The sequence below is a fragment of the Micromys minutus genome (assembly GCF_963924665.1).
Source record: "Micromys minutus genome assembly, chromosome: 6".
Taxonomy (NCBI): Eukaryota; Metazoa; Chordata; class Mammalia; order Rodentia; family Muridae; genus Micromys; species Micromys minutus.
In genome coordinates, this window is record NC_137975.1 from 2234686 (window position 1) to 2246793 (window position 12108).

The 12108-nt window shown below is 44.0% G+C and overlaps 1 protein-coding gene across 1 annotated transcript in view; it reads right to left on the bottom strand.

Moving 5' to 3' along the window:
• HMCN1 (hemicentin 1) overlaps positions 1–11100 on the bottom strand; it is a gene marked incomplete at its 3' end in the record, with an annotated part of 402129 nt that extends 391029 nt beyond the window's left edge. Inside the window, exon 1 of the mRNA XM_080917798.1 lies at positions 10782–11100. Within this exon, the coding sequence (XP_080773924.1) occupies positions 10782–11049 (268 nt within the window). The 5' untranslated portion in view covers positions 11050–11100. The remainder of the gene's footprint in view (positions 1–10781) is intronic.
• Between the last annotated feature and the right edge of the window lie 1008 nt (positions 11101–12108).

The window sequence follows — 12108 nt, forward strand, 5'->3', positions numbered from 1 at the left end:
GGCAAGGTTCTCTCTACCACCCCTGTTGCTTCTGTCCCTGGTAGATATGACTGCCCCTGCACGTTCCTTTCCTTCACCGCCCAGTACAAACATGACTCCACATCCATTAACTTATCAAACAGGTTTATATGTTAAATTCTCAATCCACAAACCCTCTATACCATAAGCTTACAACCAGCAGACAATGATACAAACTGCCAATCCAGAAAAGATAAATTAAACCTATAGAAACCCTTAGAAATAATTATGACAACCTCATCAAGCTAGAGATGCCCCAAGAGAAACATACACATCCGCTTACATATTGCCTCCAGAATCCCGCATACCACCTTTTCCGCTTTCCTAGACCTTTCCCCACCTACGTCTCTACTGTCCAATCATGTATTGCCTTAACATAAACCAACAAGACTTCAGAAGAAAACAATCACACTAACACCTTAGAACTGTAAGTTTGAGTTTCCAACCTTCAAAATTGTGACAGTAAATTTACATTTTTTTCAAGTCGTCCAGGAGGTAGTATTTTGTTACCATCTCTCTAGAAAATACTTTGCTCTGCCTTCTTGGACACATCTCAGTTTCACACATTTCTCTAAACAAAAATATAAAAACAAACAAGCAAGCAAAAAAGGACATGTGAAAATCTACTTCTTTTCCAAAAAAATGGCATATTGTGTGAGGTCATATAAACTTTAACTATGTGCCATGTGAATAAACCTTAGCTATGTGCCATATGAAATGAAGAGCTGCCATTTTACACACGTGTACAGCAAAGACTCCATGACAGACTGCCACGTCCTGTATCCTTGGGTCCCACTTGTCAGTAACTCTGCCTGTTCATGTGTTGCTGCTCTCTTTTTACCGCACCAAAGGTCTTTACCTGCCAAAACATGATTTCCCTTTGCAACCTCTATCTCTCAGCTTCTTCTAAGCCCTTCCATAGGCTGTTTAGTCTCTCTGGTATCTCTTGCAATATTTCTCAACTATATGGAATATTTTCAAACAGGACTTAAACATTCCTTTCTTCTTACCATCTGAAATTAGAACATGCTTACACTACACAACCCCAAAACCCAATACATAGCACCTGTTGAGAATTTACTAGGTGCAAGAAACTCTGAACATCCATTATAATTGGCCCATACGTGAGTCTTATAAGTTACAACACACTAAACACAAAGATAGTAATGCAGCCATTGAGGAGCTGGGCTTCCAAGACAGGGATCAAACTCCAGAGCCTCCTCTGCTGATTGTTTTACGCCTCATAAAAGAAGCACCTTGGATTCACTAGATTCCTTTTCTTAGTTTACATTTCTTAGTTTACACTCAGCCTTAGAGGTCGACAATTCCAAGGCGACTTTTCCTATTATTGACATTTGCCTGCATTAATCTTATAAATGAACAAGTTGACAGCTTGCTTAAAACCTATACCCTTTGTTCTTGCTGTTTGCTGTGGACTCTTCTTTTCAGAATCTTCTATGAGGATTGTCCGAATACCCCACAGTCCTATCCGGTTTCTTTTCTGAGTCTACGCTGGCCTCGGATGATCTCATTTATCCCGATGGTTTCAACTGTCACCCTTGTAAGTTCCGAGTGGATAGAACAGCTACTTGGCACATTCAGTTAACACTGACAGCTAGAAATGCTGGGAGTGATACCTGGAGACAGACGGGCCACCCAAACAGACCCACAAGGGAAACACGGACTGTGATAAATTCGCCATCACTGACAAGTATCTGGCTCTCAGACTGAAAAACTCAGAAACTTGAGCATGATACTGTCACAGTATTTTAAACAAGGAAGGCTGATGTATACAACTGGAATGCCAAGCTATGAGTTACTGATGAGGAATATGACTGTCTAATGAACCTAATGAATGTGTCTGTCTGACCGCAGCATTCTCTCCCTATAAAGAATGACATGAGGTTACATTATCAGAAAGCTGTTTGGAGTGGGTGCATCCAGAACAAGGACAGTTAATTGCATGATGCTAATGTGTAATGACATCATTACATATTTATAAGGAGAAAGAGTTCATCACCACAGTGGAATCCTGGTTATTCAAGTGAAAAATAAATTAACACATTGAGTTCTAGTTAGAACTTAGTTGGACACTGCCCAAATGTGTTTCTGCGATTACTTTTCATTGCTGGCCCCTGAACTTCTGGTGGTTGTTCATTTCAGACAAGTTCATCTCTGCAGGGATGACATTGTCTCCTGGAGAAAGCACCGCACTGTCTCTTTTCTCATGTTGCATGCTAATTTTGGTAGGTTGTTATATTTATCTTTCCCATGGTAGTAGGACAAAGTCAAGTCAACTGGACTTCTTTAATAATAATGCATGTCTTTATCCTTTTCTCCCGGTGCCCCCAGAGTTTCCTCCCCTGTACTGCAGATTTGGCCTCATCCCTTGCTCCACGGTGCCAAGAGACAAAGTTCTAAATTGAAAACCCGCAGTGGTGCCACAATAATCCTTGCAACCTTTCCAGCCCCCAGGAGTTTTCGTCTCAAAATGCAAAACCTTTAATACGTTTTGATTAAGCCACTCTTGCTCATGAACCTTCCACAGATTTCAGCCCAGACGACACTGCTCCCAGAAAAATTTTTGCAAGCCAACCCCACTTGAATTCGTGAAAGTGGAGAACTTTGTGGGGGAAGTTGTTCCCCACTACAGAATATACCTGTATATACCTGCACCCCTCCTTATAGACCATTAGCCTCTGATGAAATTTGTCTCACTGTTTTTGAATCAAAACACCTGGCGCAATCCTTATTATTAATTAGTAATTTATTAATAACTGGTATTAATAAACAGTAACAGACATATTGCTTATTAAGTGGATAAATAAATATAAAGGTATATAGTGGAGCATCTATATTCCTTTGCAGGTTTCTCTGTAAGGACTCAGTGGTGTGGAGACAAGGAAATGACATAATAAAGAACTCCTGTGTCTCGAACAGTCAGCGTATCAGAACGGAGCTGACATTGAACTGTCTGAATTGTCTCTTGCCTGTGTGTTGACTTGTAGCCAAACAAACATCCCTTCTGAGGAGGAGCCGTTCCCTCCTCTCATTACACAAACAGTATGCAGCCTTCCCTGTAACTTCATTTTCCCCTTCGACTTTTACAGACAAATGTGACTTGGAGCCATCCATGTCAGAGTACATTTCACTCTTAAAGTTGGGTATTTTAAAAATTACATCTGCGTATTTTTACTAGCAGTGTTTATTAGCAGTGGGATGTGGTCCATGTGTGGAGGTCAGAGAGAAACTTTCAGGAGCCCCTTCTACCATGTAGGACCTGGGAATCGAATGCAAGTAGAGTTTGGCAGCAAAGTGCCTCAACTTCCTGAGCCGTCTTGTCGGCCCTCTGCGGTCCTTCCAAAACATCTCCACATACACTGCTTATGGAACCTCGCGCGACAATGCCACCAGGGTGAGGAAACTGACATTGTTGGCCTTTCATATGGAGCCGTTTCTTTTTTTCCTCTTCTCCAGAGACATGGAGAATCCTAACAGAGCTTACCAGAAGAGGCAGAAGTGCCGTTGAAAACCCTGTAGACTTGTGAAGAAAACAAACACACAAGCAAACAGACAAAGCAGTGTGGATCTTCTGTCTGTACATCTTCTTGGAAATGGGTTTGTTTGCTGTGACACTCCATCAGTAGGAGAGCAAGTGGGCATCCCGAGGACATGGTGCTGAGACGTTCCAACAGATACACACACAGCCCAGCCTAATCAATATGGAGCATTCAGTAACTACCCAAGAACTGAGAGTTCGCTACACTACGACATTCCTTCTTGGTCAAGCTACATTAACAGCAAAAGGCCTGGTTGACAAATTAATGTGCTGGAAGTTCTGGTCTTATAAGCAATGTGATTTACAAGTAGACTCACAGCCACGACAGGCGAGGTTGAAGCACTCAGAGAAGCACACGCTTCCACAGCGCAGACTAAAAGCACACACGAGAGCACACACGAGAGACCTTGTTCTTTATCACTCACTCATTTTTTCATGTGTGCATCCACTGCAGAAACATTCCCCTCGTATCTGGGAAACAGATTTCTGTTGCTGGGCCTATAAGATGAATGAAACACTCAAGGAGAAAACACCAGAAATTATGATCAATAGATGCAAACCATTAATCGTCTTATTAGCCATCAAGTAAAAGATTTTTTTTCCTTTAACCAAAAACAAACATGAAATACCTTCATTCTGTGGCAACCTTCTTATTACTCTTAATAAATTTCAAATGCCACATTTATCAAATCCAGTCTCTAATATCTCCTTAGCTCCATAGATAGGCCTGTGCCTCCATCTGGGTATGAGCTCATAGATGCTGCTGCGCACAGAACCCAGGAGGTAGTTCCACATCCCCTAGAGCTGGTGTTAGGGTCAGTTGTAAGCTGACTAGCCCAGGCCCTCTGTAACAGCAGGAAGATCTCTTAACCCCTGAGGCATCTCCCAGTCTCTTCCACTGTCTTGATGGAGCTTGTATTGTGCATAGCAAAGCATCTCTTCTGAGTCTCAACGGTATCTTATGAAGTAGCATTTATTACCTCAAATTAAAAATATTTCATCCTGAGAAACAAATTACCATCGTTCACCCAAAACTCCTCACTTGGGTGCTAAGGAGTGGCAATTAAACACAGACTGCTTGTCTTGGTTCAACAGAACTGAAGAGAAGAAAACTAAATTGGTGTCCTTTCCTTAGCTCCTCAGAGCTCTCCATATATAAAAATGTATGTGCATATATACTCACATATATGCATATACACATATATGCATATATTTATATACATAAGTGTATACATCATATACATACTTACCTTCATGAAAATTCTTGTTCCTGCACTATGTGCTAGGACAAGGGGGGACTGGCAGCTTCTTGTTTCCTATACTTACAGAACTGGAAATCACTCAACTTGAAGTTCAGCTCATTTAAGAACGGCTACATTTTCAAAGTTTGCATACATGTTATTTTTCCTCGTGAATCTTCCTGGGCTGGAGAGATGGCTCAGCGGCTAAGAGCACTGACTGCTCTTCCAGAGGTCCTGAGTTCAGTTCCCAGCAACCACATGGTGGCTTACAACCATCTGTGATAGGATCTGGTGCCCTCTTCTGGTGTGTCTGAAGACAGCTACATTGTACTCATATGCACACAATAATAAATAAAAATCTTTTTTTAAAAAAATCTTCCTGTTCCTTATGGTTTAAAATAATTTAAGAATCTTTATATTCCAAAAGCCTTGGGTATTTTCTTAACACTACATAGGTCTGACCAAACTGTACAGAACCAATGAGGGCTTATGGGTTTTATTAAAATAAAATAATAAACTCTTAAATGTGAGCTTTGCAGTGTTGACACGTCTGCTTATAAACCAAATCCTTCCTGCTTCCAATCTCTTTAAGGTCCCTTGCCTAGACCATTGTCTGATAATGACAAATGTATTCATTTTATAGATAGCAAAACAGAGATCAGTCAAGATTATTAGACAGTTTGCTTAAATAACAGTAATAAGAAAAAACACATTTTTCCATCCCTAAATGAATGGTCATTGTGCCACATGGCATTTGCATTTTGGGAAAAAAAACCCAATTGAATAATTTATCTCAACTAGATTCAAACTCAGCCCATGAGTAGGGCAACCGCCCCTGAAGCTGCGCACAAAAAAAAAAAGCAGTTGCAAAGAATTTCCTCTTCTCTTCTTCCTCCCTCTCAATTCTCTCCATCCAGCCTCTTCACTGCCTTCATCCCACTGAGACTATTCTTTCTTGGTCATCAGTGACTCCCCCACTGCTAAACTTTGTTCAGCAGGCCAGCCTCCTTAAGGCAGAGCCTCTCCTGCCCCTTTGATTCCAGTTTCACCTCTCTAAACAAGCATCCCCACATCCCCAGGCTGAGTCCTCAGACCTCCCTCATTCTGCCCCCAGCCCCCATGAACTCTCTGCCATACGCAGGACTTCCTCCCTCCATCTCTGCTCATCCCCATCTCATCCTCCCTTTCCTTCATCTCTCATCACCTTCTCCACTGAGGACAGAACCCTGCCACACTCCCAGTAACTCCAGCCAAGTCTCAGCACCCATGTCATCTTGTCTCTTCCTTGTGCCTCACGCTCAGCGCATCATCAGGTCTTGGTTTTCTACTCAGAATACAAACAAACTCAAAATGTGAAGAACACCCACAGCTGTCAACTCCACCTGGGGGATTCGGTTTCCTACGGAACCCGCTCCACGCTCCAATCTGCTTCCCTTTACTACAAAACACCAGAATGATCCTCCGGATGTACAAGTCAGATTGTGTCGCTGAGCCACGTAGACTTCTATAGTTGAGGTTGGAACCAAACTCCACGGGGTTTGGTTCCCAACATACATGGCAGGTCACAATCATCCAGTTCCAGAGGATCCAATGCCTTCTTCTAACCTCTGCAGGTGGTACATGCACGTGGTCCTCAGACGTACATGGAGACAAAACACCCGTACACTTAAATTAATAACTAAAACTCCAAAGAAGCTCTCCATATCATGTATGGTAAAGTAAAATAAAATAAACAAAAAACCACAGCTACTTTCCATGTGTTACACACACAGTGTCTCACTGTTGTTGAATGTGTAAAGATGCTCTTGTCACCAGGACACTTTGCTAAACTTTTCATCTACCTATAGAAGATATACTCGATGCTCTCTTCTTTGATCCTTTGTTGAAATAGAATCTCTTCTTCTGGACAGTCCCCAGCCACCATACTCAAAAATCTAAGACCATCAAGTATAGCAGGAAATCCCCATGCCCCTCCCTGCCTTTTGTTCCCTTCACAGCAATCACCGGAATCAATCACCGGAAGCAAATATGTTGACCATTCCCTTTATTGCCTGGGTTCCCCTGTCCTGGGGAGAATACAGGATCCATGGTGGCAGAAGCCTTCCCTTTGGTTTTTATTTTCTTTTGGCTCCTCAGTGTGTTAAGCAATGCCCGAAACACAGCAAGTGGGTGAGCAAGTAACACAGACCAATGGGAGGTGCTCCCGAGAGGGAGGGGTGACCGTCAGAGAGGAGATGTCCTCCCACTCACCAAAGCACAGTGTCTATTCTCACTCCTCCTGTCTCTGGAAACTGCCTCCCAGGAAAAAGGGAGAGTAAGACCCCGGTATAAAGGGAGCGCAGGGGGAAGAGACTGCCAGCTCGCCACTGTGTAAAGGAAGACAGGAATGAAATTTGAGTAGTATTAAAAGTAGAAAAAATATATAATATAGATATTCTAATAACTGACGACAGGCAGATAAAGATAGGGAGGAACTGGATCTCACACATGCTGCTATTGGGGATATAAAATGTTAGAGCTGCTTTGAACACTAGCTTGCCCACAGCCGCAGACATTAAACATATAATTGCCATGACCCAGAGATTTCACTTCTCAATAAACACTCTGAAGCAATGAAAACACGTCTGCACAAAAATGTGTATGTGGATACTCACAACAGTTGTTAATAAAAGGGGAGGGAGTATCTAAATCTCCATCACAGACCAGTATGTAAATAAAATATGGCGGGCGGCGGAACAGAATTTGGTCGTGTTAAAGAAATGATGGCTGATGGCCGACACACGCTTCAGTGCTTGAAAGAACGATGTTGGCCTGAGGAATCCCAAGACCAAGATGTTTACACATAATCCCAAGACCACAGATGTTTATACATAATCTCTACGGTGTGTGAGCCAGCACAATCGCAGAGACACAGAAAAGTGGGTTAGTGGTTTACTCGGGAGGAGAATAGAAAACTAACAACTAAATAGTACTTCTTTGGAGGTCAGGAAAATATTTTAAAACCATCTGTGCTGACGGTCTCACCTATCCATGAGCATAAGAGTTGCACGTGATAAAGCCGCACACTGTATGATGAAGGAGGGATAGCTCAGCAAAGCTGTTGCAAACTAACGCAGTAGCTGTAGTGGGTGTTGTGGTACCCAGCACCAAGAATCCCAGGACCAAGAATCAGATGCAGGAGGATGGTTCCAAGAGTTCCAGACGAGTCAGGGTTACATAAAAGACCATGTCTCAAAAATAAATTAATTGATTAAAAGTAATACCGGAAGCATGGCTTTGGGGGTTAAAAGTTAATGATCACCAGGATAACCCAGGCTGGCTTCGGCCTCCGAGCACAGAGGCAGTCCCGGGCAGCTCTTCCCTTCCTCATGTGCTGCTGGGGCTACTGGGTCTTTCTCACTTACCGCTGTGTAAGCATCTTCCCATGGGCCTTAGCAACACACTGCTCATGGATTTCACATTCTTCCTCCTTGGGCTCTATGTTTTCTGACTACTACCACCTGTAGCCACACGCCTTTCCCTGAACTGTCCTGTGGGCCTACTCCTAAGACCTAAAGACTATTCAAAAGCCTGACTGTGCCCCATGCTCACCCGTTACTCCATCTAGCGACACGGGACAATGGGGGCCAGCGGAACGAGCCCTCAGTCATTAGTGTGATTACTTGAGTTCGATGCTAGAGGCTACTTCTTTCTGCATCAGCTGACTTATTCAACTGGACTCGTGTGCAGTAGGGACTATTTAAAAAGCCACAGGTAAAACAGTCACAAAATATCCCCAACAGAACTGGCCTTAGGCATGTTCAAGCCCAGTCCCCTCACTCCAATATTGAAACTGAGCTTGAAACAGGGAAATCGACTTTCCCCCAATGTCGGTAAGATATCAGTCTCCATTCAAGGCCTTTCCTGTCATTACATCCTGACCATCAGCTGAAAAGGAAACAAAACCTCTCAGTGAACACACAGGCATACACAATGAGGAAATCAGAAGGAAAAAAAAATCACACAACGGCAGTAACCTATTAAAGCGAAGCTGAAGTTAAACATCAATTGCATGTTTTAGCTTCTATTTCTGTAACTGCAGAAATATTTTAAATGCCCTTGGATAATATAAACTGTTTCCCATTCTCTATTTTTGATCATAATGGAAATATAATTAGTGTGTACATTGAGTTATCAGCACGATTTTATTAAAGTTTAAACTATTATTTTCTCATGCAATTTAATTCAAAAAGGGGTCTAGTTTTATTGGTTACTGGCAATTGTCATTCCAAGTTTCCCCACTTTGAATTCTGGTTGCCAAATTCTAGTAACATCAACCACAACAAGGTATAGACTTTCTATCTAAGTGGATACCAGTTGGGAGGCAGCACACACTGTATAATTTGTCATGAAATATTTCCACATTACTCCAAGTAGTTCAGTGTCCATTTATGAGATGAAACATATTTTATATTTTTCCCCAGTAACATAATCCCAACATTTTTGAGGCGAGCTGATTGTGCTATAAATTAGCAAAAATCGGTTTTTACTTGATATCTGAGCCAACTTCAGACTCCTCCCTGTTGAGGAAATATGTTTAGCCTATTCCAAAATAACAAAGCCCTTGGACTGCATCCTGAGTGGCATCTTATAAATTGAAACATCATGACGTCTAACGTGTCTCACTGAGTCAGCAGACACAGCCAAGGACAGTCAGCCTCTTGATTCGAATGGTAAAGCAGTGTGGACAAGCAGTGTGGACGTGCATAAAGATGTGCATACTGCAGAGTGTCGGGGTTGCTTACCTCTGCCACTTGAACATTCCAGAAAATTCTAGTTCCCTCTCAATGTATCCCAAGGACATCTTTTTAAACAGCCAAACTATACCACACTTAATAACTAGCAATAATTAAGATTTTAATATGTTTGGCAAATTCATAAGAAGGGGTGAAAAACAAAACAACCAACAACAACAAAAAAAAAAAAAAAAAAAAAAAAAAAAAAAACCTGAGATCTTCAACCTCATGCTCTCCTTGTGAAAGAGGCTAAGCCAAGATCTAGTGAAGAGAGAGAATTTCAAAAGCCAGGGGAATGTGGGAGAGCCGTGGGGGAGGGCTCTTAAGAAACCACTGTTTTATTTCTTCCACTGGGCAGCTACTAGCCTAATGAAACTCAGGTGGACCCAAGACAGTAAGCCCCAGGGCTCCCCCTGTAATGCTACCCTCCATGACAATGGGGGCCCCTGTGAGCCTCACGAGAGGTGCTACTTGGAAAAGGAACTGAAAAGGGTAAATAGAATCATGTTACAGCGCGGCAGCTGAAAGCCACAGCTTCAGGGCACAACATAAAGTGATTTTTCTGCAGCTACCTCTCAAGAGCACAGACCGAGCAACGTCCGAGACTGAGACATGGACATACGATGGGTTTAGACCCATCGGAGAGTCTGACTAATGATGACCCGGTTAGGAAGTGAATGGCTTCTGTCTTTCATTTTCATGCCTCCAGGGTCTATAGTAGTTGCTGTTTACAGACTTGCCCATGTGTCCCGCAGCAGGTCTGACTCTCTCCCGTGTGAGGTTATCTTAAGAGTGGGCTTGCTCTCGGTGCCCTGCTGCTGAAAATCCCACCCCTGTCCTGTGGCTGCCTTTGCGATTAAAACAGTCTTTAGCTTTAAAATGCAGGCCGGTTAACTCTGAGTTTGCTGCTGTTGCTGCTGCAAAGTCCTGGTTCTGATCTTCAGAGGACCACATTTCCAGGTCAGGACCAGTTTAATCTCCCTAAACAAACTCTCTACTCACTCCACGGCTTAGCCTCGCTGAGAGCAAACCCGGATGCCAGCAAGCAACTCTTTGTTACTACTGGATTCCGCTGCATAATTTTAAAGATGCCTTTGAAAGTTTCTGACAATAAGACAAAGTCATAGCATAAGAAATAAAAAGAGTTATGCATCAGAATAAGTACAGAGAGTAATTATCCCCCCTTACCTGGATCATGGAAGGGCACCAACGCAAAGTTGTAAAGAGGTCTCTTAGGTCTTTTCAAAGATGTCTCCAAAATTTTGGAAGCCCCTTCGATAACCTGAACTAAGTCATCATACATGGAACCAGTCACATCAAACACAAAAGCCAACGTGGACGCCCCCTCCGGAATCTCCTCAGCCCTGCTCTCCGACTGCGGGGTCCCATCCCCGGCTAGGGAAGGATGAAAAAGGGCCACCAGGAAAATTGTGTGGACCACTTCCTGGGCAATCATTTTCTTTTTCCTTTCTTTTCTTGTTTGGCTCGCTGCTTTTCTCTTTGCCCTGAGCTCCTAAGCGCTGCGCTTACTCCTCAACAGCACAGCAGAGGACTTCCTCTCTGGTGCCTCATCAGCCTTTTTGCAAGTCTCTGAACTAAAAGTTTGGAGCAGAGAATGAGATGCGGACCAGCCCAGAGCCCGGGTTCCTCCAGGAGCTGGGCTGGGCAGGGATGCGGTGCCTTTTGTCCGGCCGGGTAGGTCGTGAGCTCTAGGTGGCCGCGTGCAGGGAGCTGCGAGGAGCCGAGCGCCGGCAGAGCGCGGGGTCCATGCCCCGGGGGACGCTGCGAGCCTGCGGTGCCGCCTCCGCCGCGCTCCAGGCCAGCGACTGAACCTCCCAACTTTCCACAGCTAGCCCCTCGGAGGCGAAGCCCGGCGCGACCTCTCCTTCTGATTGGCCAGCGGCCGTCCCTCCTCTGCTGCAGCCCCCACCCCGGAGGGCGACTTTCCCCTCCTTGGGTTCCAAGTCGCTCCAGTACAGGGGAAGCTCTCGCAATGTCAGCTCCCGTGATCCCCTCGGAGCTATAGCCAATCTCCAAAGCTCCAAGGTGAACAATGGTTTTCAAGAATGTGTGGCCCACTCCCAAATTCAAGGGCATCGGATTAGCTAGCACAAAGGGACTTGGTCCACTTTTCCCCCCTAATGTGTGCAACGCTGCTTCAGACAACATGTTTCTCTTACTTCCCCAGCCCACCCCCAAGTGCAGAAGCTAAGATGCCCCAGCCCAGCTTTCTGTCCCTCAACCACCATTCAGCCCAGCCAGAAGAGGGAGCTGAAACTCTCTTTCCTCTGGGCTGCAGCTACAGGAGGGATGGTTCTTTGATCTTGTTTAGCTGAGAGGAAGGCACAGGGTGGAGGTTGTGGAGGTAAAAGCAAATGGAAGGAGAGAGAAGGAAAGAAAGTAAGAAACATCACAGTCATTAGCTATGCTGTGGGACTAGCGAAGGAAGCTGGGTATCAAAACATTACGTCCAATAGAAAGAGCGGGGGTGTTTTTTTTTTAAAAAGAATGAGAC